Source organism: Felis catus, chromosome F2 (genome assembly GCF_018350175.1).
Source record: "Felis catus isolate Fca126 chromosome F2, F.catus_Fca126_mat1.0, whole genome shotgun sequence".
Lineage (NCBI taxonomy): Eukaryota > Metazoa > Chordata > Mammalia > Carnivora > Felidae > Felis > Felis catus.
This window is the reverse complement of record NC_058385.1, coordinates 33,464,913-33,492,303: the sequence shown is the minus strand read 5'-3', so window position 1 is coordinate 33,492,303 and position 27,391 is coordinate 33,464,913. Positions and strand designations below refer to the sequence as shown.

The 27,391-nt window shown below is 37.8% G+C and overlaps 1 protein-coding gene and 1 long non-coding RNA gene across 3 annotated transcripts; one reads left to right on the top strand and one right to left on the bottom strand.

Annotated features, from left to right (window-relative positions):
• Positions 1–10,740, bottom strand: CA3 (carbonic anhydrase 3). Its single transcript, XM_003999945.5, has 7 exons — positions 10,584–10,740; positions 9,604–9,801; positions 7,089–7,207; positions 4,937–5,029; positions 3,837–3,899; positions 2,360–2,515; positions 1–977 (listed from the first exon to the last, which is right to left on the bottom strand). Exons 1-7 carry the CDS (start codon positions 10,615–10,617, stop codon positions 858–860), a joined length of 783 nt encoding a protein of 260 aa, XP_003999994.1. The 5' UTR covers positions 10,618–10,740; the 3' UTR covers positions 1–857.
• Positions 9,889–24,919, top strand: LOC102902149. 2 transcript variants are annotated; one of them, XR_891317.3, is made up of 5 exons: positions 9,889–10,430; positions 19,301–19,393; positions 20,272–20,417; positions 22,712–22,913; positions 24,860–24,919. It is a non-coding gene; the product is annotated as an uncharacterized LOC102902149 (long non-coding RNA). The 2 variants fall into 2 exon arrangements; XR_006592436.1 differs by lacking the exons at positions 9,889–10,430; positions 24,860–24,919 and adding an exon at positions 11,197–11,731 and having other exon boundaries at positions 22,712–22,842.
• Positions 24,920–27,391: the final 2,472 nt, after the last annotated feature.

The window sequence follows — 27,391 nt, the reverse complement described above, 5'->3', positions numbered from 1 at the left end:
TCTTTTTCATTCACATCTTTATTAGTTTTGATGATCAGTACAACTGCTTTTACCTCAAGTGCAGTCAGTCACTCCTTTGTGTTCTAGGAATTCTTGTTCCACCCTCAAATTAGAAAGATACCAGAGGCAATTTTTATTTTAATAAGCATGCAAAGAGAAAGTAGTAAAATTAAAAATAAATGGCCCTCCTTCAGGTAAAGAAAAATATTAGGATAAAGTCAGCCACCTTTGTGAAGAAGAAATTCAAATACTAGATCAAACTTTTTAAAACGCCCAGTTGAATGTGTTTTCCTTTCATTGATATTCAAAACCAGATAATCTTTACAGCAGCTAAAACTGTAATAAATGATGGACCTCTTGTTGGTTTTATTTAAGGTTTAAAAGGCATCGTTTCAATTGTTTGCGTCCATAGTAGTTTAATTTCTGGCTTATGCTTAGTTGCTATATGATCCTCATACACATCTACTCCTACATATAGAATTACTCCTTACTTCTTTAAGATGGACAACTCACAATATGACAATAGTAAAACTGAAGTTCTGTGAAATTTAAGATGACAGAAAAATAGTGTCAAATACCCATTTTTCCAGATCTTTACTCCTCCACCTGTTTCTTCTTCTTTGAAACCTTATTAGAAATGCTACTTTCATAGGAAAGATGACTATTACAAAGGCCAAATGCGTTCATGTTACATCTTGTCAAAGGAGCTGGTTTCTTGGTATTACACTCTTGTATTCATTGCTCTATGAGTGTGGAAAACTGAAATATACTTGGAGTAAGGAGCACCAAAAGGAGACAAGGAACCAAGCTCTCCAATGGCAGGTTTCCTTTCCTGAAGAGGGCAAGCTCCAGCAGCCTCATTTGAAGGAGGCTCTCACCACCCTGCCCTTGATAGGCTGTGGAGGGCGCCAATTCCCCACCAGGGGCACTGGGGGCTCATTCTCAGCGCTGGAGAAGAGGCTCCTCAGCTTTGCCATCTGCAAGGGGCAAGGGGAGACTGTCAGCACGACATTCTGGCCAAGTGCACACATTCCACATGTGACAGTCGGCAAAGTCTGGCTTTTCAAACAAGACAAGGAAACCACGAAACCTGTTGGTCCAGAGTTATTTGGTTACCAGTTCCTGAGTAATATAAGGCCTTTCTCTATTTGTAATAATACTTTTCTTCATTTTGTATAGATCACCATGCCCTCTGGTCAAAGTGTTTTCCTTCGAATTCAGAAACAATTATTTAAATATAAGGGGTCAGTATGAAGCATATGCTTTATGTAGGAGGGGATGACAATATCAGTGCAAATAAGCAGTTAATGGGCCTTCATTGTAGACGTTTATGGAGTATATTTTTTAAAAACAGAAACAAATTAGTCACACTATAATTAAAACTAATTTTTTTCTTATAAGAGGAAGAAAAATTTAGGAAATTATCTTCTGTATGCTACATTTCTACCCAAAAATGTTTTTAGCTTTCTCCTTAAGAAAATTTCATTCCTCTTTCAAAATATGTACACGAGTGAACCTGACCATTAAATCTAATCTTTTCATTAAAAAATTATCATATATACTTGAGTCTGTAACTGGCAGAATTATAAAAACTGTCTTAAGTAAGGGAGACATACTGGTAAATACTTTACTATTAGACATTCATGACCTAGGGTGTGAGTTTCTGTGTTGCCCATTTGCTTTAATCTGTTCTCCATAACCCTGGTTACATATTTCTTCCTAAACAATCTTTCCTTGAAAGTCTCTCTGATAAATGTGGCAAGGACATTGATTAGACGGACACTAAGAAGAAAGGCCGTGGAAAGGGGTCAAGGGGTATTGGAAGCAGACAGACCAGAGCTGACTCTCAGCTCTTGCACTTGGCTGTGTGATCCTGGGCTAACAATTTAACCTTTCTGAGCCACAACTTACTTGTCTGTAGAACTGGAAAAACCATATACACGTCACAAGGATGTTAAATCCCTTCCATTAGTATCCTTTTCCCCAAGCCTGTATTTACAATCTCCTAACCAGTGCTTAGTATTTGAGGGGCCTCCAAATTAACAAAGGCCAACTCATATTGATAATCTAAACCCTAAAGAGTTTCTAGAGCATGAATCCAGTCATCGTTCATTATCACAGCCACCTTTACATCATCGGCATTTATCCTGGTACTTTTGGAAGCCAAGTTTTAGAAAGCTGAAGAAGCTGACTGTAATTAACCAGGGCAAACTATGAAGTCTCTAGTCGTATAGCTGTTTTGTAAGCATCCGTTTAGCAGCTGTACATTTTCCATTTAGCATCTATATCTTATACAGCTAATGTAAGTGACTCTGTAAGTCCGTGTGTCCTCAAGGCTCCACTCGTGGCGGCAGCTTACCTGGTCAGAGCTCACGGTCATAGGCTCCTTCAGCAGGAGCCACACAATGCACTCCTCACAGGGCGGCGTGGTGAAGGAGCCGTGGTAGGTCCAGTAGTCCCGGCAGGCGGGGAACAGGCAGGACGGGTCGAAATTTGTGAAGGGAGCCTCCTTGCCCTGGGAGAGAGGAGGGCGCAGGCTCAGTGAGCAGGTGCACCCACACCACCCACCCCAAGGGTTTCACCATTTTGTGAGAATGGATTTCAAATGCAATGGAAAAAATGGTACTGTTAAGCAAAGTTCATGACTTTTAGAAATAAAGGTCAGAGGGGGAAGCTGGTTTATGTTATGACTTTGACATAGTCATTGTAACATTTTATTCCCTATTAACTGTCAGTAGAACTATAATTCTATCATTTCTCAAGAAAAGGAAGAAAACTCACATGTAACCGCAGTAAAAATATTTCATATAAGTTAATGTTTAGGTTCACAATGCTAAATAAAAACCAGGCTCCCTTGAATATACTCAGAATACTTTCTGCAGTGATAAAACTTAAAAGCATTATTAGAACAATTCCAAAGGCAATTAAAATGAATCTGTTAATTAGAAGAGTCCACTGTTAAGATTTAAAATGTATAGGTGTCGCCCAAGAGAGAAAGGGCAAAACCAAAACCCAAATATTTAGTACTTCTCTAAGTGTGTGCATTTATGCATGCGTGTGTGTGTGTGTGTGTGTGTGTGTGTGTGTGTTGAGGGCAGGGGTTGACCATTCAACTTCTCTTACATTTACTTCATTAAAAAATGTCATCTGACAGACTATGAAAATTAAATAGTCTGATATATGTGAAATTGCTCTAAAAATTATAAACCATACGAATACAATAGCATTTGTTTGTATACATATACTTAGCATATTCATCAAACTTAGTAACAGATTTTAAGTGAAACAAATACACTTGAAAATGTAAAAATAGGGGTGCCTGGGTGGCTCAGTCAGTTAAGCAGTTAAGCGTCTGACTTCAGCTCAGGTCTGATCTCACTGTTTGTGAGTTCAAGCCCTACGTCGGGCTCTGTGCTGACAACTCAGAGCCTGGAGCCTGCTTTAGATTCTGTGTGTCTCTCTCTCTCTGACCCTCCCCTGCTTACACTCTGTGTATCTCTCTCTCAAAAATAAATAAACATTAAAAAAATTTTAAGGGGCGCCTGGGTGGCTCAGTCGGTTAAGCGGCCAACTTCGGCTCAGGTCATGATCTCGCGGTCTGTGAGTTCGAGCCCCACATTGGGTCTGTGCTGACAGCTCAGAGCCTGGAGACTGTTTCAGATTCTGTGTCTCCCTCTCTCTGACCCACCCCCGTTCATGCTCTGTCTCTCTCTGTCTCAAAAATAAATAAACGTTAAAAAAATTTTTTTTTAATTTTTTAAAAATAAAGAAAATGTAAAAATAAAAATTGACATTCCCTGCTTTATGTTCTAGGAGGGAATATGATTTATTTTCACCTTTGTCTTAACTTTGTCCAGTGCGTCAAGGAACAGCTGGAATTCGCCTTTCTCACGTCCTATCTGTAAGAAAATAGGAAACCAATAATTATATTTTTCCCTTCTCCATAATCTATGATTGTCTTGAACACTGACTGTGATCCATCCATCTGCAACTAGTGTTTATAGATCTGCCAGAATATCTTGTACTAAGCAAAAACATAAGTTTATTTCTCCCCCAAGATGTTAGGGTATATATTTTTTGAACTAAACTTAGACACCAGGCCTCTGAAGTACAAAACCACAAAATCACATGATGTCCTTGACCTTCTCTGAAGTCATTCTTCTCTTTTTTATATATATAGAATTAGAGCTGGAATGGACTTGACCTATGTAAAACTAAACTTATTGTCTTTTGATTCAGACCTACTCCACTTCCTATTGTGTTGCATTCAATCACTGAAAATGACCCAATGAGTTCAGGACATAAAACAAATTAGGTCATTCAAAAAGAAAGAAGCTAGATTTTCACCTCTGGCTTAAAATCTAGATTATGTTACTACTAAATTCATAGTGTTAATGACACTAAGTCCACTTTAAACCAAAGTTGGCCCAACAACACACACATTCCGTGTGCTATCTTAGCCTGGGATCATGTGAGCGGTGGCTTCCCTAGGCCGAGGGGATGTCCAGCCAGGGACTTGGCATCACAGTGGTTCCCAACATTGGCTTTTCTGGTTTCCAGTGTGATTGAAATAGAGTAACGGGAAAGGATAATGAACAATACTGTTTTTCTCTCCCCACCACCATAATAAGCTCCTTCCAAGGCTCTGTCTCCATTACCCTTACACACACACACACACACACACACACACACACACACATTCATTCTTGAAAGAATTTAGAAGTGTTAGGGTTACTAAAGAATGGCAAAAGAAACATGTTTAAAGGAGAGCTAAATAATTTGAGCTGATCTTAGCAGAAATATCTTGATTAGTTGAATGAATAATGACATTCATTCCTCTCTCTCTAAATAAAAGGAAGGCGTGGATCTCATGCTACCTTAACCATTGGTAAGGAACTAAATTTTGGAAGAAAAAGGTGGCCAATTTTTACCTTACCTTCAGAAAAATGCCAACCACAGCTATCCCATCAGGCTGCTTGAGAGCTTCTCCAAAAGTGTTATACTTTGGATTCCAGTGAACCAAATGAAGCTGCAATGATACAATATAGGTTAGGAGGAAATTTTCTAGAGTAAAGAAATATGTATAAAATTATTCACAATAAACCCAATTGTAGTCTAAAGTTGTTGAACACTCTTATAGAAGTTGATAGAACTCTAAATATTGACATGCAACATTTTGGTGAAATTTTTAATGGTTTAAAGAAGAACTGTATAAAATTATTATAAGTAGATAGAGAACTTTGTAATAAGCTATCAGTGAAAGTTGAACTTTTGTTAAACTAACTCAAAATATTTATTTTAGTTTTGTACAACATTTAATTGCTCCTTTTTCTAACCAAATGAAACAGTGAAACGTACAACTATAAGCAAGAAGCTGCTAACATTCTAGAGTTAGAATTAATAGGGAAGTAGCAGGGGACAAACAGTAGGAAAATTCTTGGGCATTTTTGTATCTACCTCCTTTTAGCATCCAGTGCTCAACAACCTGGTAGTAACCTTATCTTAATTTAGAACATAGGCAACAATTAAATTAGTCAAATTTCCCATATTGAGTTACACAGAATGGAAAGAGAATACAGCAGTTCACAGCAGTTAAAGATACTATATTCAAGATCAAAAGCATTGAGATAAACCCATGTATAAAGGCCAAACTGCAAGCCTTGCCCACGGTTGTAAGAAATTTACTAAACTTTCCCATTTTCAGGGGGAAGGTGTCTAGAAGGCAGCCTTAATTATTTATCTTGTCATGGCTTTCTAGACGGACTGTAGAGCAGTGTAACGATCATAGTGAAGTGTACTTTGGGTCTCCTAGAGTTTAGTTTAGCCAGCAATTAAGCACTAATGATGCCGCCCAAGACCGTGTCCACAAGTGCCTCCAAGGTTCCTGCCCCAGCTCCCGTGTTGACCAGAACCTACCACTAAAAAAGAGTGCGGCAGTAAAAACCGAATGCTCCTCACCTCCAGTGCATGTGTCACTACCCCTTCCAGGCTTAGCTTTATAAAAACAAAATGCAGGAGGTTTGTCTTCTTCCTTGTAATTTGATGCCTTGATCTGAACTACAAATCAGGCTTTTCCTTAATGGATTAACCAAGAAGTAGTATTTGCTCATATTAAATTGTATGTGTATGTGTTTCTATCTACTCATCTATGTGTGTATATACAAATATGTACATATATATGTATATATATACATACATATATAAATATATACATATATATGTATATATATACATACATATATAAATATATACATATATATGTATATATATATACACACACATATATGCACACCCTTCATTAAGAGACTAGAACATTAACATTAGCCAGAATTACTAAATGCTATTTTTAGAGCACTACATTCTTACAGAAGAGGCAGCTTAGGGCCCTGGACAAGACGATAAACTCTGTTGCCAATCTACATAAGGTAGAGTGCCAGGTTTAACACTCACCAGCCATGTAACTTTGTTATGTAGCTTTTCTGTGCCTCAGTTTCCTCATCTGTAACCTATCTCATAGAGTTGCTGAGGGGATCACATAAGTAAATACTTGTAAGCACTTAATAAATGCTAGCTATCCTTATCTTTTCTGTTCCATTCAGTACCTTGGCTTTTTTTTTTAAACTGCTATCCAATTTCTTTTTTAAATTTTTTTTCAACGTTTATTTATTTTTGGAACAGAGAGAGACAGAGCATGAACGGGCAAGGGGCAGAGAGAGAGGGAGACACAGAATCGGAAACAGGCTCCAGGCTCTGAGCCATCAGCCCAGAGCCCGACGCGGGGCTCGAACTCACGGACCACGAGATCGTGACCTGGCTGAAGTCGGACGCTTAACTGACTGCGCCACCCAGGCGCCCCAAGCTATCCAATTTCTTAATATAACCTTGAAAATTTTCATGCATGACATAACCCATCTTCTCTTAACCATCTAGCCTAGAATATGTAGCGACTTCAGCTTATGCTAAAACTACTACAGCTCTTTTTCACAACTACGGGCTTGAAGGAAGAGTAGCGGATACTATTTTGTTGTTAATTTTCACTTGGCAGGTTTCACTTTGTGACCAGAGTGGACCATAGCAGTTCCTCCTACCTCCGCAGCATACTTGACTCCATCCACAGAGTGCTCGGAGCCGTGGTCATCCGAGGTGCCCCAGTGAAGATGAAACTGACGAAGCCGGTAGGGTCCAGTGAGAGGACCACCCCTCAGCACTGTGATTCAGAGAAGCTATGTCAACAGCGAACTCATGCTTCTTTTACAGAGTTTTACTTTAAATTTTTTTTAATGTTTATTTATTTTTTGAGAGAGACGGAGACAGAGCAGGAGCAGGGGAGGGGCACAGAGAGGGGGAGACAGAATCCGAAACAGGCTCCAGGCTCTGAGCTGTCAGCACAGAGCCTGACGCGGGGCTGGAACTCACAAACCGTGAGATCATGACCTGAGCCGAAGTCGGACGCCCAACCGACTGAGCCACCCAGGCGCCCCTACAGAGTTTTACTTTAAACAAGTGTTCTTATAGACAAAGTTTGCTGGGCAAAAGTCAGTCTGCTACTGTTCTCAAGCACCCTGGTCTGTTCTTGCAAAATAAAGTCTTGGGATATATCAAAATAAATGATTTCTCTTTTCTGTCTTATTTTTTTTTTTGCTTGTTTTATTATGTTTAAAACATCAATTTAACATTTATGACAGTAAAATTAAAACAAACAATGGGCGATAAGGATGCAGACTATCGACAAATGAGTTGGTCCTGCATTGCAGTGGGAAGAACATGACAGTTGAGAGGCAGGCAGATGTAGGTTCAAATCCTAGCTAATTGTGTGATGTCAGGCAAGTGGCTAAACTTCTCTGAACCTGTTTTCGCATCTCTATGAAGGTGATAATAATATCAACCTTTCAGAGCTGCCGTGAGGATTAAATAAGATTAAAGACTTTAAAGTGCTCATCACAGTGCCCATAAGTATACCAATAACTGAGCAAATGTGAATTCCTTCTCCATGTCTTGCCTCCAACTCCACTCATCTTTAAGACTACAAGCAAGAGCTTTCATCCATACTCACACTGTGTCTACTCAAATGAGGTAAAATGGAAAATTCAGAAATTTCTCGGGAATCAGTCAATGGTGGATGGCTAAACTAGACAGTTCTGGGTAACATTAGTTTTTGAGTTTGTTGTCCAAATACCTCAACCCTTCACTTAACTTTGATCTCACTTCATTCACCTGGGGAGTGATTTACAGGTTCAAATATTTTCTGCAGGTCATTGGAAACTATGCAAAAACCCTAAAATCAAGATTTAGCAACATAAGCTACATCAAAATAGAATTCAGAGAGTAGCTATTCTAGAAAGGATTGACCAACTATTGGTGCTGAAATGGCACACTGAAAGCCACATAATATAAATCTGAAACAATAGAGCTAGACTTGTGTGAGCTTGGTCATGTAGAAATAAGTGGTTTGATTCATAGCATTTTTCCTGTCCAAGCACTACAACAGTTATTTTTTGGGCACATGAATCCAATTATTAGGATAACTCATATGGAACTGTATTTCACCATTTTTGCTTACAAAACTGGTATTTTCATGTGGTTCAACATAATAGATACTGTTTAGTTTTGTCGTTTCTCCTTCAGAATGGAACTTGATTTAAATGGAGAAGGGAGAAAGAAATAACAGCAACATGAAATTATTGTTTAAGAAAATACAAACTTCCATGATATTTCTTATTTGGAGCCTTCTGGTAGGTAGGAATTATGACACTATGCTCTTTTTATAACATCTTTGAGAATACTCATTTATGTAAATCAGTGAGGATAATTTTAACTTTTTTTTACAAATGTGGTTGTAGGAAAATGTATTTTGTGCATCAATCATCAAAATATTAGATTCTTTCTTACCTCATTTACAGTGAAATAAAGCATTTCTAATTAGCCTTCTTTTATTTCTCCGACTTGCTTAATAGTGTTGTGAAATAAAGAGTTTTTTAAACATGTGATTTTTCATTTGCACACAGCACAAATCACTACTCACGAAATTGTCAGATACTTCAAAAACACTCACCAAAAGGATTAATTATACGAACCCCACTGAAGCATTGAAGGCAATGTTCCAGACTCATCTAATGACCTTATTCTCTCCCCTGGATTGCCCCCCCCCCTCACACACACACCCCAGAGGCAGAAAATGCTATGTTCCTTGTTTTGTAGGATGGTATCTCGGCCACACTTGGGAATGAGTGCCTTGCTCTCTAGGCTGTGGTCAAAAACCACAAGAACCCTTAGGTGTAGGCCATCAGAGCCTGAAGGACACTCATTTGGACTCATTGCCATCACCTCCCTATCAAGCTGCATTTCAAGAATGCATTGCCAACTTTTAGCTTGGGCAAAGGGCCATTTTGCAGCAGCAAAGTTGACCAAGGTTAGAGAGTGTGACATTCCTAGTCAATGCATAAATATAATTCTTCATGACTAGAGAAAAACAGAGTATCATCTCCATTTTCAGAGATGAAGTGGTTCCTTTTCCCACTAACTCTGTTACTGTGTCATAAATCTCACTGTGCCAATATGGACATTGAAAATGCCCATGTGCCTCTACCTAAGTGCCATACTTACTTGACCTATCGTAAGTATCATCAAACACAACCCTGCAGGTCTTGCCGTTGTTCAAGATGGTCTTGCAAGAGCCAGGATCATAAGATGCTGACCATGGCAGCAGAGAAGGGTCGTGCCTGATGTCTTTAGTATGCAGTTCGATGGGCGACTGGTTGTCTCCCTTGGCAATTGGATAAAGTTCATGCCAGTGGTCAGGACCTAGGAAGTCAAGTTGAGGGCACGGATTTATTTGGTGGCACATTCTGAGCCCTTTCTAATAGACTAAACCAGCAAAATACACGGACACTAGTCAATGATTATGAAAAGGCCTTGGATTTCAGTTTGGGCAAGACAAGGCTTAGCATTTAAGACCTTTTCATAGTTTTGTTAATAGTGAACCTAGAAACTATTTAACTCAGAGGAGTCCCTCTGCTTGCTCAAGAATACAGCCTCAAAGGCTTATTTTTGAGATGCACTTCATCACATGTCTTACCAATGCCATCTTCTATCATGTAGCTGGAATAAAATAACACTGACCACATGTGGTTTTCAAAGCACACCCATATTTCGTTTACCATGGGTTAGGCAGAAGCCAGCAGGCAGAGCAAGGATCTTAAACCAACACCAGGCTAAGAGAGGTTAAAGTGCTTGCCCAGTATCATGGAGTAAGGGACAATCAGAACTGGACCTCTCGTGGGCTGACTTCTCAGTCAGAGGCAGTGTGATCTTGAGCAAGTTACGGAGCCTCTCTCTGCACTTCAGTTTCCTCCAACGGAAGTAATAACGGCTCCATACCAGGGAGAACTAAATGAGATAAAGGTAAAAGGGTCAGCAGCTTTTGGCACTTGGTAAGTGCTCAGTAAATGTTAGTTTCCATCAACCCCTCCTCCCATAGTTTCCCACGCACTCCCTAGATTTGCCCACTTTCTATGCAATGCCAGGGGCTCCTTTGGCACTATCCCGGGACAGGGGGGAGGGGGTGGGTGGCTGCTCGGACTCACCATTGTGGCTGGCGTAGCCCCACTCCTTTGCCATGGTCGTCTTTGTGGGCACTGGACCGCAGCTGACTTCTCTCCCCGGCGTCGTGCAGAGTCCCCGCGAGCCCGCGCCTTTTATATAGGTCCCCCACACACTGCATGGCCTTATTAGGTCAGTGAGGGTGGGGCGGGGGGCTAAACTGGATTGGGGTGGTATTTGGGAGGCGCGGTGGGGGGAAGCCAATGAATTCCAAGAGCTAGACAGCTGTTGGGCTCCGAGGGGAGATGGGCGAAGGCCCCCACCCCCTCCCTACCCTCTCCCTGAAACCGCGGCTCCTGGCGCCGCTAACTCTCCCTCCGTCTCCCAAAGCTGCAGGGCTTTCTAACTAGTGTTGCCGCGGTGCAAAAATGCGGGCAACTTTTGTTTCCTCCTCCCTGCCTCCCTCCTGCAGGCTTTTTGTTGTTGTTGTTTCGGGGGGTGGGGTATCCTAACTGTGCTTAGCCACCAAATAAAATGTGCACCCCAGCAGCGCTTGCAGCCTCACTTCGAAGTTGCTTTTAGCCCAGGCTGGTTGTCTGGCTGCGGTCTGTGGACGCTTCTGGGAGTTTGTTTCGTTCCAGCGATCCGGTTACGGTGGCTGGAAAGAACACGTTTGTTTGCCTGACCCGTGTTTGACTCCCTTGCAGACAACTTGTAAAATGTTAGGAGCCAGAGGATGGGAAGAAAGAGGCCGGAGGGAAGGTTCTATAACTCCGCTATCCTTAAAGATATTTACAATGCCCTGTCTTTGGAACCGCCCCAGGCAGCATTTCCCAACCTAGCGAGTCCCTTTGGTCTGCAGGACGGTGAGGGCTGGATCTCGGAGAGCTCCGGGAATCCGGGAGAGTTCTGCATCCTAGGTTCACGCAGAGCAGGAGCCTGGGACTGATTTACCCCTACTCCGTGAGCCGTACCTCTGCTCACAAAAAGTCGAGAATATTCTGGAGTGTTGGAAGGCCACAAACATAAAGTGAGTCATATTGTTTAAAATGTAGAGCCTCCTTCTCCAAGAAAGAATGAAAGATTAGAAGAAAAGGAAGAGGAGAGGCTTCCAGAATTGCTTTGTGTTTTTCTCTGTCCCTCCCAAGTTGTTTTAGAATATGATGACCCAGGCGAAAGGAGGATGGAACTGGTAGGTCCAATGTGCGCAGAGATATATTTTCAAATGTCTGGTTATGGTTTACATTGAAGAAGTCAATGTACTACATATTTGTAAGTCTGAGAGTATATGGTCAAATTTCTTCTTTGTTCTAGGTCAGTAATAATACTACTTACAAAAAAGACAGCAAAGAGACGTAAGACTAATTTCAGTGCTATCTCGAGCAAGGTTGCAATATACATTTCCTTAATTGCTTTGACTTTTATTGATGCTAGCATTTTGTATTTGGGGATTACTAACCTTGAAAAGGAAATCTCTCATCATGGTAAAGATAGCTCATCCCCAAGGCATGTGGAATGACTGACCACACTCATAACCTGGACGCCAGGGGAGTCACTCCCCGGCGTATTTTTGTGACCAGGGATCATTTGATCCACACAATAGCAGTGTGGAATCAAGAACTGAGATAGTTCGGAAAATCTAAGCGAACAGCAAAGCAAATGCCCTTAGACTCTGAACTCAAATATGTCAGTGTTAGATTAGAGGACCTGCAGATTTGGGTTGTCTGGGGTCAACCTTCTGCTTTACTGTGACAGTGTGGTGCTATAGTTTGTAGTTAATGGAGGTGTTTTATATTTCTTATTGAGTACATAACTATCTGTATCAGTAAACTATGATCTTGCTTCAATTCATTAAATCATAATCTCTCTTTTTCTGGTATGTGTAAAGGTTGGTAACTACATTTCATGTTATTTGATACGGTGGTAATACAGATAAAGTGGATTTTTTTATGGAAGTATAGTTGACATACAATATAATATTAGTTTCAGGTGTACAACATAGTGATTGGATATTTATATACACTATGAAATGATCACCCTGGTGAGTCTAACTGTCCCCATATAAAGTTATTATATGGGGACCAACTGTCCCCATATAAAGTTATTACAATATTAGTGACTATATTCCCTATGCTATACTTTACATTCTGTGATTTATTTATTTTATAACTGGAAGCGCATACCTCTTAATCCCCTTAGCCTATTTCAGCCATCCATTCCCCTCTTCCTCCACACCAGCAATTACTGGTGTGTTCTCTCTATTTATGAGTCTGTTTCTGTTTGGTTTTGTCTGTTCATTTGCTTTATTTTCTATTTCTGTTTGGTTTTGTCTGTTCATTTGTTTTGTTTTTTAAATTCCACCATAAGTAAAATCGTATGTATTTGTCTTTCTTTGTCTGACTTATTTCACTTAGTATAATACCCTCTAGGTCTATCATGCTGTCACAAATGGCAAGATTTCATTCTCTTTCATGGCTGTGTAATATTCCATTGTGTATATACCCCACATTTTCTTTATCCATTCATCTGTCAATGGACTCTTAGATTGTTTCCATGTCTTGGCCATTGTAAATAATGCTTCAGTAAACATAGAGGTATATATCTTTTCAAACTAGTGTTTTCTTTTTCTTCTGGTAAATACCCAGGAGTGGAATTGCTGGATCATAAATTTTTGGAGGAACCTTCATACTGTTTTCCATATTGTCAGCACTATTCACATTTCCACCAACAGTGCACAAGTGCTCCCTTTCCTCCACATCCTCGCCAACACTTGTTATTTCTTGTCTTTTTGATACTAACCATTCTGACTGGTGTGAAGCAATAGCTCATTTTTGATTTACATTTCCCTGAGGAGTAGTGATGTTGAGCATCTTTTCATGCGTGTGTTGGCCATTTGAACATCTTCGTTGGATAAATATCTACTCAGGTCCAGATAAAATGTTTAATAAAATCTTTATACCAAGCAAGGCCAATAATCCAGGAATTCATCATATTGTTATTGTTTATGTATAGACAGAATTTTAAAAATGGGTTGTCAGTCAAATATCATATGACTTCACTTGTATGAGGACTTTAAGACACAGAACAGATGAACGTAAGGGAAGCAAAAATAATATAAAAACAGGGAGGGGGACAAAACAGAAGAGACTCATAAATATGGAGAACAAACTGAGGGTTACTGGAGGGGTTGTGGGAGGGGGTATGGGCTAAGTGGGTAAGGGGCACTAAGGAATCTACTCCTGAAATCATCGTTGTATTAATGCTAACTAATTAGGGTGTAAATTAAAAAATTAAAATAAAAAAAGAAAGAAAAATAAATAAAGACTTTTAAAAATAAAAAAATGTGTTGTCATTAATCAAAAAAAAATAAAAATAAAAGACTCTCCACAATGAATAAATAACAAATTAAAGACTGTACACAATGCCATATAAATTCAAATAAACACTAGGCAGAATTTGCAAAATGAAGTATTTAATAGTTTAGGTGTCATCGTCTCAAAAAATGATGGTTGGCGTTTTCATTGTATTTTCCTATAAGAAAGCTAATAAAAATTGGAATTTTAAAGCAATTAACACCAAATCATGTCAAAATAATGTATTTTTCTAGAAACCACAAACTAATCATTCTCATCTTAAATGATTTGCTCCAGCACGTTTGCCTGTAAATTTCAAAATTCCCTGTCAACAGTGCAAAGAGATCATTTTTTAAAAAATTTCTGTTAACTTTTTTTAATGTTTATTTTTCGGAGAAAAGAGATCATCACAAGTGAGGGGAGGGCAGAGAGGGAGGGAGACACAATCCCAAGCAGGCTCCAGGCTCCAAGCTGTCAGCACGGAGCCTGAGGCAGGACGCGGGACTGAAGCTCACCAACCGAACTCACCAACCGCAAGATCATGACCTGAGCCAAAGTTGGACACCTAACCAACTGAGCCACCCAGACACCCCAAGTGCAACCATTTTAAATTGTGTCAAAGACTTTGAGATTTCTGGAGATGGCTTTAAAAAGAAAACTGTTAGGAATACACAGAGATAAATAATGCCAGAAAAAGAGCCAGCAGTGATTAACTACAAATTCTTTCCTAGCATAGTGACAGCATTCCTCCCAGCATTATTATTGATGTATTGGGCAACTTGTAGGATTTTCCCCCCCCCAAAAATGTGCTTATACAAGGAAAGGAAGAGCAAAGTCAGAGATAGAAAGTGAAAGAGAAACAGAGTGACAGGCAGATAGACAATAGAGCCGCCAAGAAAGATCATTTGGGTAAACAAAAGTTTTTGGTGGGTGGAGTGTCTGAATTGTGGAAGTTTCAACTAAGCCAAAATGACTAATAAAAATCAAAATTTTAAATTAATGTATTTAATTTTCACATATAACATAACTTTTACCTTCCTCCCTGACAATGTTTTGTTTTTGTTTTTGTTTTGTTTTTTTCCCCCAAAAACAGAATTGGAAAACTTGGCTCATCACATTATATAGGACCATGATAGACTTAGTTCCTGAGTTTGTCACCAGTAATAACTCTCTTGGATTGGATCTTAAATTTTGGTTGCTGTTAATGGCAACTTTGTAGGAAGACTTGTCCCATCTGATGTCCCTTACTAACAATGTATCTATCTGAGATAGTTACTTTATTTGCAAGGGAGGAGCATGAATCCAAAGGTGAGGACCCCCAAAACCTATGTAATGAGGTTTGATCAGGGTTTATAAACTTATTTTCTTTTAAATACAATTTTTTCTTTTAAAATGCAGTAATAGCGGGGCTCCTGGGCAGCTGAGTTGGTTAAGCATCCGACTTTGGCTCAGGTCATGATCTCGCAGCTAGTGAGTTCAAGCTGGGCATGGGGCTATTGCTGATAGCTCAGAACCTGGAGCCTGCTTCGGATTCTGTGTGTGTGTGTCTCTCTCTCTGCCCTGCTCATGTTCTGTCTCTCTCTCTCTCAAAAATAAATAAACAATAAAAATTTTTTTAAATAAAAAAAATAATAAAATGCAGTAATAGTATCTTAAATAGAAGAAAATTCATTTCACTTTATGATATCTTTCTTAGGATCAAGTTTTGATGGTCAAATTTAGTTTTCAATAACTTAATCTAGTATTTGCTTGCAAACTTAAGTGGAATTGTGTTTTGCTTTGCCATTTCATAGCACTTAGGTGGCTGTTTGCCCAAATTTTTTTGGTCTCAGATACCTTATCTGTGAAACAGAGAATAATGCCTGCCTTACAGGAGTCTGATGAGACTTAAATGAGATAATACAGTAAAGTACTTATTACAGTGTAGGCCAACGTATTTAGGACTCAGGAAAATTAGTACCCTTCTCTGGCCTTGTTCTTTTTATCCAATTTCTCTTTGAGCAGACACCTGCTCTAAATAACCCTTGTTCCTTGTTGGTCATGAACAGTGCTTTCAGTGCATATTGCAGAGCACAGGTGCTAACCCGCAGACATCACTAGGATGAACTGGTGGAAGATACAGTTGATACCCACAGCATTCACCTTCTCCTTGAACTACTCTGAGCCTCTCAGTCTAATGGCCACCCTTCCCAGGGTGGGAGTCGAAGTAAACCTTTTTAACCACCTGTGACCAATTATTTGCAAAAAGTATTAATCTAATATAACAAATTCAACTGAAATTCTAAATACTGTAATAAGAACTAAATATAATTCCTACAAGGCTTAACAATTCTCTGGTATACTATTTGATAAACAAGTTTTTAAAAATAAAATTCACACTCCTTTAAATGATATTCAGGGGACTTCAAAAGTCTACCCTCTCTACTTTTTAGCTCTAGCCTAGCCTTTCCTTCCAAATTCATCCACCCTGCAATTCAAGGCCATGCTGCTGTTAGATTTGTATTGATTTTTTTTGGTATTATTTTTATTTATTTTAGGGGGGTGGATTTCGGGGTACTGTTTAATACTGTTTAGTTAGCCACTTCTGGCTTTAAAGCATTGCTCTCCTAGGCTGGTCAGATAACTTTTCAAAATAATAACTGCCTTGGACACTTTACTTGGTTATTAGCAACAAAGTAATAGACATACACACACTTGAAACTAACATTTTGCATTTACCATTATTCTCACTTCACAAATTTAATGGAATGAATGCTTAAGAGCTGTGGGGTTTTCATGCAGGAAGAAATGCAAAGTATTATTTTAAAAAATATAAGGCACAAACTTGATAAAACTAAAATCATGGCATCTTAAAGACATTAGAGACTGCTTTTCATGAAATTTCTGAATAACGGAGCCAAAAAATATCTGCATCAATTGTTTGAATATTTAATATCATTAGGTATTTATTTTTCCAAAAATAAGTAATCAAGACTAATAGGAATTTTTGCATTAATAACATATACCACACAGCTATTTTATTATATTTCTTCCAAATAAATAATGAAATTTAAATAACCTACTCTTAAAATATTTTGTGTTGACATAAGTGCACAATTTTCAGTAGTTTTCAGCTCTAATTGCTAGATAATTGACAAATAAAATTGTACGCTGTTTAAAGTGTCCATCATAATGACTTGATGTACGTATACATTGTGACACAGGATTCCTCCCATCTAGTTGATTAACACATCTATCACCTCGCCTATTTACCTTTTGTGTGTGTGAGAGAACATTTAAGTCTACTTTCCTAGCGAATTCAATTATACAATATAGTTTTATCTCCTGTTGTACCATGTTACACATTAGATCCTCGGACTTTAGTCATCTTACAGCTTAAAGTTTGTATCCTTCTACCGATCTCTCTATATTTCCATTTATTTTTTTTTTTTTTTGTATTTTAAAAGTAAACTTCCTTCTATAGGAAAGGGCTACTTAATATCTTCATTTCCTCCAATGTAGATACTATTGACCCTAGGATGAACTGTTATTTTATGTTCCACTAAGAAAAAAAGTGCTGTCAAGTAAGCCATCACACACAGCTTTTCAAAAAGTCCTGTCAATAGTGTTTCGACACGCCTCATACCCTAAGACTAAGGTGCGATTAATTGTTATCTGTTGTCTAGAAAAAGTTCTTTGGCTGCTTCTGATTTTGCCTCTAAATGATAAGGACTATCTTGTCATTGTAAAAGAGATGTAATTTCTGTTTAGATACAGCTTTATAATGTTTTTTACTTTGTTTTACATTCTAATGCATCCTCTTGATTTGTGATGTTTGGGGGGGAAGTGATTGTTTACTATGATATAATGTTCATGTGTTTCATAAATTGCAATCACCTGAAATCCCTGCATATAGTTTGGCCTTTGGTATTTAAATAACTTAAAACTAATATGAAATTTTGACATAAATTTTCTCAAAACAGAAACATTCTTAGTTAACTATTATTGCTGTAGAGAAGAGCACACCTGTGGAACATAATGGTCAGCCACACACTCCTCAAGGTGATTATAATACATTTGTGTAAAACAGAAATTAGGAAGGAGGAAATTCCAAATGAAGAGCAAACTGCTGCACTGAGCTATTGTTTTTGCGTGCTCTGGTACATAAGCTATCTACCTTGTTTTAGTAGAGGTATGTTTATGACAAAATCTTTAACATATCCTCTCTGAAATGCTAGCTCAACATCTCACCAAGTGGTCTCTCTGTGACCTTGAAAACCAGAATGCAAGATGAATAGCTAATCATGTGAAATTCTATAAACCAAAAAGTGATGAAAAGGATCCATATAAATATTGATGTCTAAAACAAATGTGGTTTTTTCCATACTAGAACAAATATTTTTATTTACTCTAGACCAATTCAGTATGTAACTAGAATTGAAACTTCTGGAATTATAGTTTCCTATCAGAATTAGCTGTAGTAAAATGCACTTTTCTTCATGCATCAGAAGAATCATGTGAATTCAAAAGGCTTTAAGGAATTTATATTCTTTATTTACATCGCTAAAATAAACTCCCTTGTAAGATCCAATATATTTTAACCTTGAAACAAAATATTACTAATAGAAACCAGAACTAGTTTTTATAATTTTAATTGTTCACAATATCCTATTGAAAATGGAATATAACTGAATGAAAAGTACTTGTATGCCATGTAAAAATGAATTGCAATGTATAGAAGAGCCAAAGCTGCTTTCTTAGGGCAATGAAGGCTTTTCATGTCTCACTCTTTAGAAAAGAGAACCTAATTATTACTGGTTAATATTTATGAATGCCAACAACATGGAAAAATTGGAACATATATCCACACTTGGGGCCAAGAAAGTTTCAATCGAGGCTTGATACATAAGCGCAGACAAAAACCAGTGGGAAAACAATGGGTTGGTTGGGGAATAACATGATCGGGGACCAGGAGTGTCCTGCTCCTGCTTGGAGAAGACCTATCTTGCCACCTCTGCAGTTAATCCCTCATTAAACTCCGATGTTCTACTGACATTAACTCTTAGGACAGTTTATCCCTCTGTACTATCAGAGTTTGAATCCTCAAGGGTGGCCATTCTGACCAGATTTTTGGTTTTCAGTTTCACAGTTAGTAATCACTTATTATTGACCATAAAGACATTCTTCTTTTCAGAAAATACCAAGGAAGGGTTAGAGAAGACAAATAATTCATGCCGAGAAAGCTCCATTCAAATGAGATGGATGAACCTCGCTGTCCCTCTTGGACAGAAGCACACATATGAATACCTTGCTCACAGCCAGATTGATGCACATGGCTCTTCCAAAATAAACAGAACTAGATTCTTTGTTTGGCAACCATTGTATTCAGACTCACAATTACTTTTCTAAGGTATTCTTTTTTCACACAGGGATCAGAACTGAGCCTGAGAGGAACAGCTGGTCAGATTTTTTCATCTTTGGCCTAAGTCACAAACTTCCCACATTGATATTTGATTGAGAGGGTGAGTAATGGGCATTGTTGCCTGGGGCTTGGTACTCAGATTGCAACCAGCAGCACTGCCTAGTCGGGGACAGGGTGATGAGAGAAACACACGGCAGCTTAGCATGTCTGATATTGTACAAACTCTCCCCTTGCCATAATTAAAAAATGGCATGAGCTCCAAAGTGAACTTAAAAAAAACTGAGTTCGTCAATTCTGATTCAGGAACAACCATTTCTTCACACTTTCACATTGTTGAACTGTTGTGTTACTAAAATCTATGCTGATTTTGTTAAGGTACATTATTTAGTGAAATAAAAAAGGATCTCTCTTTGGTAGTGGTAACCTAGAAAGAGTTGTTCATTATTACTTGTCCTGTAAAGAATTTTATTATTCTTTTAACAAGGATAGAGTAATAAGAATTGCATAAATATAAATATGGAAGTGCGTGGAAAATATAAATTATAATAATATATTTCACAAATTTAATATACCTTGATTTGAACATATATCTTTAATTTAGGTTTTACTACACATGTAGATAAATGACATGCCACAAATCTTAGCATGAATCCTATCTCTCAGAAATGGTTTCTATGCCAACCACCAGACAGAAACTTCTGAAGTCACTACATTCCACTCCATAATTTTAAGTCATTACATTGCATAAGTGTATTTATTTTGTTCAGTGACTGGTCCAACACTGTTCTTTAGCCTATGACATCGGTGACTAATCATAGTAACTACTACTTCTGAAGTTCTTATTAGTATATTTGACCTACCAAATCAAATAAATTCCAAATGGAATATTTGTCAAAATCCAACAGGTTTTTAAATATATCTAAAGAATGCGTTCAACACAGATCTTTAATGCTTTCTACATGTCATGCTCTGTTCTAGGCACTGGAGATATACTAAGGATGAAGAGAGAGAGACTGACTGCTCCCACTGAGTGGGTGGTACTGATGAAAAGCAAGTAGACAATAACCATGTGGCTTATCAGGAATAATCCACTGGAGAGACTGGAAAAGAGGCATCTTCTGTAGGTGTGATAATTGTAGAAGAGTTTCCTGAGGAGGGGGAAAAAAAAGAACTAAAGCATGGAAAGCCATTGGAAGAATTCAAGAAAAAGCACTTCAAGTGGAGGAAACTCCAAGAACCCTGTAGCTGGAGGGTAGTAATCTGAGGAGAGGGTGTTGCAAAGTGGAGTGAGAAAGGATGGTACAGGCCAGGTCACGTAGGTCACAGTGAAGAGTAGATCTTTGACGTTGGTGCGATGGCAAGTTATTGGAGAGTGTCATGCTGATGAGGGATATGACCTGATTTGCCTTTGCAGATCACTGACTATGATGTGAAGTAGAGCTGGAGGTGGTAAGCAAGGAGAAATATAAATTTGCATTATTATTATTCTAGTAAAACATTTTCTTCATGAGATGAATCTACAAATCTCAGATGGAGTTCATAATACCAATAGTGAAATTTGCATGGCTGCACATGAGAAAGAAACAGGAAACAAAACTCAATTCTGCATTTCAACATGATCACCATTAAACTAAGACAATGAAAATGCAGAAAAGTAACTATTTTCCTCCATGCTTGGGAGTAAGGAGTGGTTATCAGTTAGAGATTTGGGTTACCTAGTAGGTCATTGGTATTGACTACTACCCCCACCCCCCGTGACCTCCATTTCATGACTTCTCTTAAAACAATATCTGAAATGTGAGTAGCCCAGAGGAGCCTGAGAAAGGGAGCTATAAATTTCTCCAGGCTCCTCCCAACTAGAGGAAGACCAGGAGCCAGCATACCTGTAGCAAGAGGGGGTCTCTGTAGTTAAGCCAGAGCAAGTTTTTGTTTGTTCACTCATGTGCTTTTATTTATGTATTTGGTACATTGGTTGTAAAATAGAATTAGACCACAAAGTGTTGAAATTAACAATTGGAACTCAGACTTCCAGAGACCTGGGTGCCGCCTCCAGCTCTGCCATGTACTTGGGGCCAGTAACGTCCCAGTGCATGGGCTCCCTCGTTAGTAGAACTAGGAGAATGGAAATGTGTTTGTCTTATAGATTCATTAAGATTACACATGCAGAGTACTTAGGAATACTACTTGGTATTAATAAGCATTCACTAACTAGCTTAAAAAACATAGAAATGTAAAATAGATAAAAATTTTGTCCTGAGTGAATTAGTTCCCAATTAAATGAAACTTCATGAAGGCAGAAACCAGGACTGTTTTACATATATATTGGGCTTATAACCATAGGCCCAATACCTAGCTCAGTAGCCATAAAACAAATACAGTTGAAGAAAGGCAGGCAGGCAAGCAAGAAGGAAGGAATTCAGGGAGGGTAGAAGGGAGAGAGGAAAGAGAGAGAGGGAATTTCTAACTAATAGGAAGTGAATTGTTTGAAGGAGAATTTCTTTCACTCCCATTAAGCAAAAGAAATTGTTTATAGTCAAAAGTATCTGATAAAAGACTGAAACGTGTTAAAGATTTCTCGAGATTGTACAGAACTAGAAATGGAAATCTAAAACTTTGTGTGTGTGTGTGTGTGTGTGTGTGTGTGTGTGTGTGTGTGTGTGTGATGCACTGAAGATATTGCATTTATGTATAGAGTGCATTCTAGGGTTTGATTTCAATTTCCAAAATATGCCTCTAGATTACTCACTTGTCTCGATTTCCACTGCTATCATCTCAGTCTAAGCCCTAGACATCTCTCATCTGAACTATTGCTCTCTCCTGTGTGTGCCCAGAATATGTGCTCGCTTCAGCAGCACATGTACTGTGTGTACCCAGAATATACTAACCTCCTTCTAGCCGCAGAGGCTTTCAGCTTCTGTCTTCTAACTAAAGTGCTCTTCCCTTAGGCTCTTTCCCATCATTCAGGCTTCAGCTGAAAAGTCACCCGTTCAGAGTGTCCTTTCTTGGCCACCCCATCTAAGTAGATTCTTAATTTTTATGAGAGTACCAGGTGTATATTATTTCCTCTACTTATCAAAACCTATAGTAATTTCATTTATCTGTTTCCTAAAGTGAATGATGAATGCATGAATTTATTTCTGATTTAACTGTACCTCAGTTATCTGAACTAGAAAATAATTTGTTGAAGCCAAACACTGTTGACCTTTCTCTCTTTCAAAGATGTAAACTTTGTGATGGTACCTACAAGTTGAAGTTAAGCACACGTTTTTCCAAACAACATGTTAGAGAGCATCTTTTAGTCACTGTTTCACTATTTATAGGAAATTAAAATCACCATGCAAGTTGCAGGAAAGTCACCTGCCTAACACAAGAGTAAATACGGTAATTTCCATCCCTTACTCCTTCCATTCTTTCATAGGCATCTGCCAGCATGGCATGCATATTGAAATCCCAATTCAGGAATGAAAATCTGAAACCAAGCTATCTGCTTTTGTGTACTCTGGCACTGCATCATTTAAAATAATCCAAGAATGAAAATATGAGCTAAGCTGTTTGCTTTTTTAAACATTGAGCGTGTCAATCCTGAAATTCCACTGGACAAGCATTTACTCTCCACAAAGGTAAGAGTTCCTGTTGACCTTGAATTATTCAGATGTCTAACAATACAGTACCCTCCAATATATGTTCATTCTGAACAAATAGAATTTGGACCAAATTATGTCACGATCACAATCAATTATAGCTCACTAAATAACATAGAGATTAAATGTTTTTAGGAGAGCATTTAAGATGTGAGGCTCTGAAATCACTGCACCCTGAGTTTGAATGCAAGCTCTGGCACTTACAAGGCGTTTATCCTTGGGAAAGTTACTCTGCCTGTCTTAGGCCCCAGTTTCCTTGGTGATAAAATGGGGATAATAAAATATTTCATTAAGATCTTCTTAGGGCTAAATATAATAGTGCATATAGAATATTTACTATAGTAGCTTTCTTAATACATATTAGGTGATGTAATAATAATAATCATTATTATTATTATTATTGTTACTGGCTTTTTTAGTTCAAATGGATCTTACAGGTTCTTGAGTCCAAACTTCAGTGAAGTTCCAAGAATCTCCAATTTATGAGTGGTCATCCAGACGCTTCTTGAATGAATGTAGATTATTCTATGTTCCTCAATTTCAATTGTTTGCAAATAATTTATGCAGTTTTATTGTCTCATTTGGTCCTAGTTCTGTCTGTTGGAGTAAACAGAATTAGATTTAACCATCAGCCCTAAGATATCCCTTCAAATCTTTGAAAATAGCTATTTCACTTTTCTTCTCTCACCTCCACTGCACACTGTCCAAGTCTTCATGTTAAGCTGAACATCTCCAGTTCTTCACGTGACACAGTTTCACTCTCCTCTGAACACAACCCACTTTGTCAATACTCTTCTTAATAATAGCTGGAAAAAATGTTGAGTATATTTGTCAGAATATGTCTGGCAAGAGCAATGACCAGAAGTACAATTGTATTCCTTTTCCTGGACACTACATTTCTTTTAATGCAGGATAAGAATGCCTTAGCTTTTTTGGCTCACACCTTTGGATCATATTGAGCTTGCTCTCAATTAAATATCCAAGTCTTTTTCATGTGAATTTCTGTTAAGCCAGTTCTCCCTGCATCCCGTATTAGTATCAGCCTGTAGTTCCAGTCTGATGAAATCTTTTTGAATCCCAATTCTTTCTTTGAGCATATCAACTATCACTTCCAGCATTGTGTCAACAGCAAATGTGGTCAGCTTGCCTTTTGTGTCTTCATTTATGTTGTTGATAAGGCTATCAAATAGAATTTTGCCATGGAAAGAACCCTTTGACCACTCTGGGGGTATTATCCCAGGTTGAAATCAGCCCATGAATTAATATTGCTTGCATACAGTTATCCAACCCTTTGTGACTCTCCCTAATTACAGGGTTAACTATTCTTACCTATAAGCATGCTGCTGTTAGTAGTGTGATGTCATGGAACACTATAACTCAGTTCAAATCCTTGCTTTGTTACTTACTATCTGTGTGATGTTGGGCCAGTTATTTAACCCCTCTGAGCTTCCTTTTCCTAATTTACAAAATAGTTTTTAATTAATAGGCTAGTTCATGATGAATTGTGTCATATTGATCAATGGGTCTCAAAAAGCCAACATACTTCGGGCACATGGAAATTGCAGCATAAAATGAATTAGTGAATAAATAAAAGAGCAATGATTAAGTCAAATTACTTATTGAAATCAAGATGCGTTGTCTATGTCTATGTTATTTCTCCAATCTTTTTGTGTAGTCCACTTATGAAAAGTTGATAATAAGATATGTAAAGTATTATGTATTTATAAATGATCCATTGCTAACTCCTAAGATCACTATAGTCTTTATTGTTTATTGAGATATGATTTACATATTATAAAATTAACTCTTTTATAGTGTGCAATCTAATGGCTTTTAGTATATTTACAGAATTGTGTAAACCCCAGAATCTAATTTCAGAACATTTTTTTAAATTATTTTTTAACGTTTATTTATTTTCGAGACAGAGAGAGACAGAGCATGAACAGGGGAGGGGCAGAGAGAGAGGGAGACACAGAATCCTAAACGGGCTCCAGGTTTTGAGCTGTCAGCACAGAGCCCGACGCGGGGCTCGAACTCACAGACCGTGAGATCATGACCTGAGCCGAAGTCGGACGCCCAACTGACCAAGCCACCCAGGCACTCCTAATTTCAGAACATTTTAATCACCCAGGTAAAAAATTCTGTACCCATTAACAGTCCCTCCCCATTTCCTCTTCAACCTTCAACCCTAGACAACCATTAATCTATTTTCTATTTCTACAGATTTGCCTATAATGCGCACTTTGTATAAATAGATTCACTTAATAATTTGATTTCTATGAATATATTTTTTTACTTAGCATAATCTTTTCAATGCTTATCCAGGTTGTAGCATGTATCATTACTTCATTTGTTTTTACTGCCAAATAATATTATATAGATGTACCATACATTATCCATTCATCAGTTGACAGACATTTGAGTTGTTTCCACTTTGGGGCTACTATAAATAATGCTGCTATGATCATTTGCATACAAGTTTTTGTATGGACATATGTTTTTATTTCTCTTGGATGTACACATATATGAGTGGAATTGATCGATCACAGGGTTACTCTGTTTAATCTTTTGAGGAGTTGTTTTCGAAGGCAGTTGTACCATTTTACATTCTCACCAGCATGGAAGAAGGCTCCAGTTTCTCCGCATTTTAGCCAATACTTGTTATTTTTCAACTTTTTGATTATAGCCACTTATTATTATAGTGTGATAGTGCGTAGTGGTATCTCATTGTGGTTTTGATTTGTATTTCCATAATGACTACTGCTGTTGAGCATCTCTTAATGTGCTTATTTGACCATTTGTATACCATTTTTGAAGAATGACTATTCAAAGTATTTCCCGTTTTTCAATTGCAATATTTACGTTTTTATTGTTGAGTTGTAAGAGGTCTTTTATATTCTGGATGCTAGTTCCTTATCACATGTATTATTTGCAAATATATTCTCCCATTCTATGGATTGCCTTTTAACTTTTTTGATAGATTTTTGAAGCACAAAAATGTTTACACCTGATGAATTTCTATTTATTTATTTCCTTATGTTGTTCTTGTGCTTTTGGTGTGTCATATGTAAGAAACCATTGCCTAACCCAAGGTTACAAAGGCTTATGTCTATATTTTCTCCTAAGAGTTTTATATTTTGCCCTTAAATTTAGATCTTTTATCCATTTGGAGTTAATTTTTGTGTATTGTGTGAGGTAGGGGTCCAACTTTTTTCTTTTGCCCGTGGATAGCTAATGGTACCAGCACCATTTGTTAAAAAGGCTATTCTTTCTGCATTGAATATTCTTGGAAAATTGTTGAAAATCAGTTGATTATAGGGGGGTTAAACGTCGGACTCTTGATTTCAACTCAGGTCATGATCTCTCAGTTTTTAAGTTCAAGCCCTGCATCAGGTTCTGCGCTTACTGTGAGGAGCCTGCTAGGGATTATGTCTCTCTCCTTCTCTCTCTGCTCCTCCCCTGCTTGTGCCCTTTTTCTCTTTCTCAAAATAAATAAATGAACTTAAAAAAAAAAAGAAAATCAATGGACTATAAATGTGAAATTTATTCCTGCACTTTCAATTCTCTTCTAGTGCCCTACTATACTGTTTTGAATATTATAGCTTTGTAGTAAGTTTTGAAATTGGTAAGATGAATCCTTCATCTTTGTTCTTTTTTAAGGTTGTTTAGGCTATCTGGGTCTCTTCCATTTTTCCCTGAATTCTTGGATCAGCTTGTCCGTTTCTGCAAAGAAAGAAAGAAAGAAAGAAAGAAAGAAAGAAAGAAAGAAAGAAAGAAAAGGAAAGGAAAGGAAAGGAAAGGAAAGGAAAGGAAAGGAAAGGAAAGGAAAGGAAAGGAAAGGAAAGGAAGCTGGAACTGCATTGACTATGTAGTTTTGCCCCAAATTTGAGGAATGTTACCATGTTAACAATATCAAGTCTTTCAGTCCTTGAACATAGGATGCCTTTCCATTTATTAAGTCTTTAATTTCTTTCAATGACATTTTGTAGTTATCAGAGTACAAATCTTGAACTCCTTTTGTTTACTTTATTTGTAACAATTTCATTCTTTTTGATGCTATCCTAAATGGAATTTTTAAAAATTTTATTTCAGATTGTTTATTGCTAGTATATAGAAATATAACTAATTGCATAATTGCATAATTGTATTGTATGCTGAAACCTTGTTGAACTTGTTTATTAGCTCTAATAATTTTTTTCTTTCATATTTTCCTAGGATTTTCCATATGTAAGATCATGTCTTCTACAAATACAGATAGTTTTACTTCTTCTTTCCAATTTGGATACCCTTTATTTCCCTTTCTTACTTAATTATGATGGCTAAATCTCTAGTACAATGTTGAATTGCATGTTGAATGCTGAAATGGTAAGAGAGACATATTTACTCTGTTCCTGATTTGGGGGGGAAGTTTTCAGTTTTTTACCATTAAGGATAATGTTACCTGTGGGGTTTTGTAG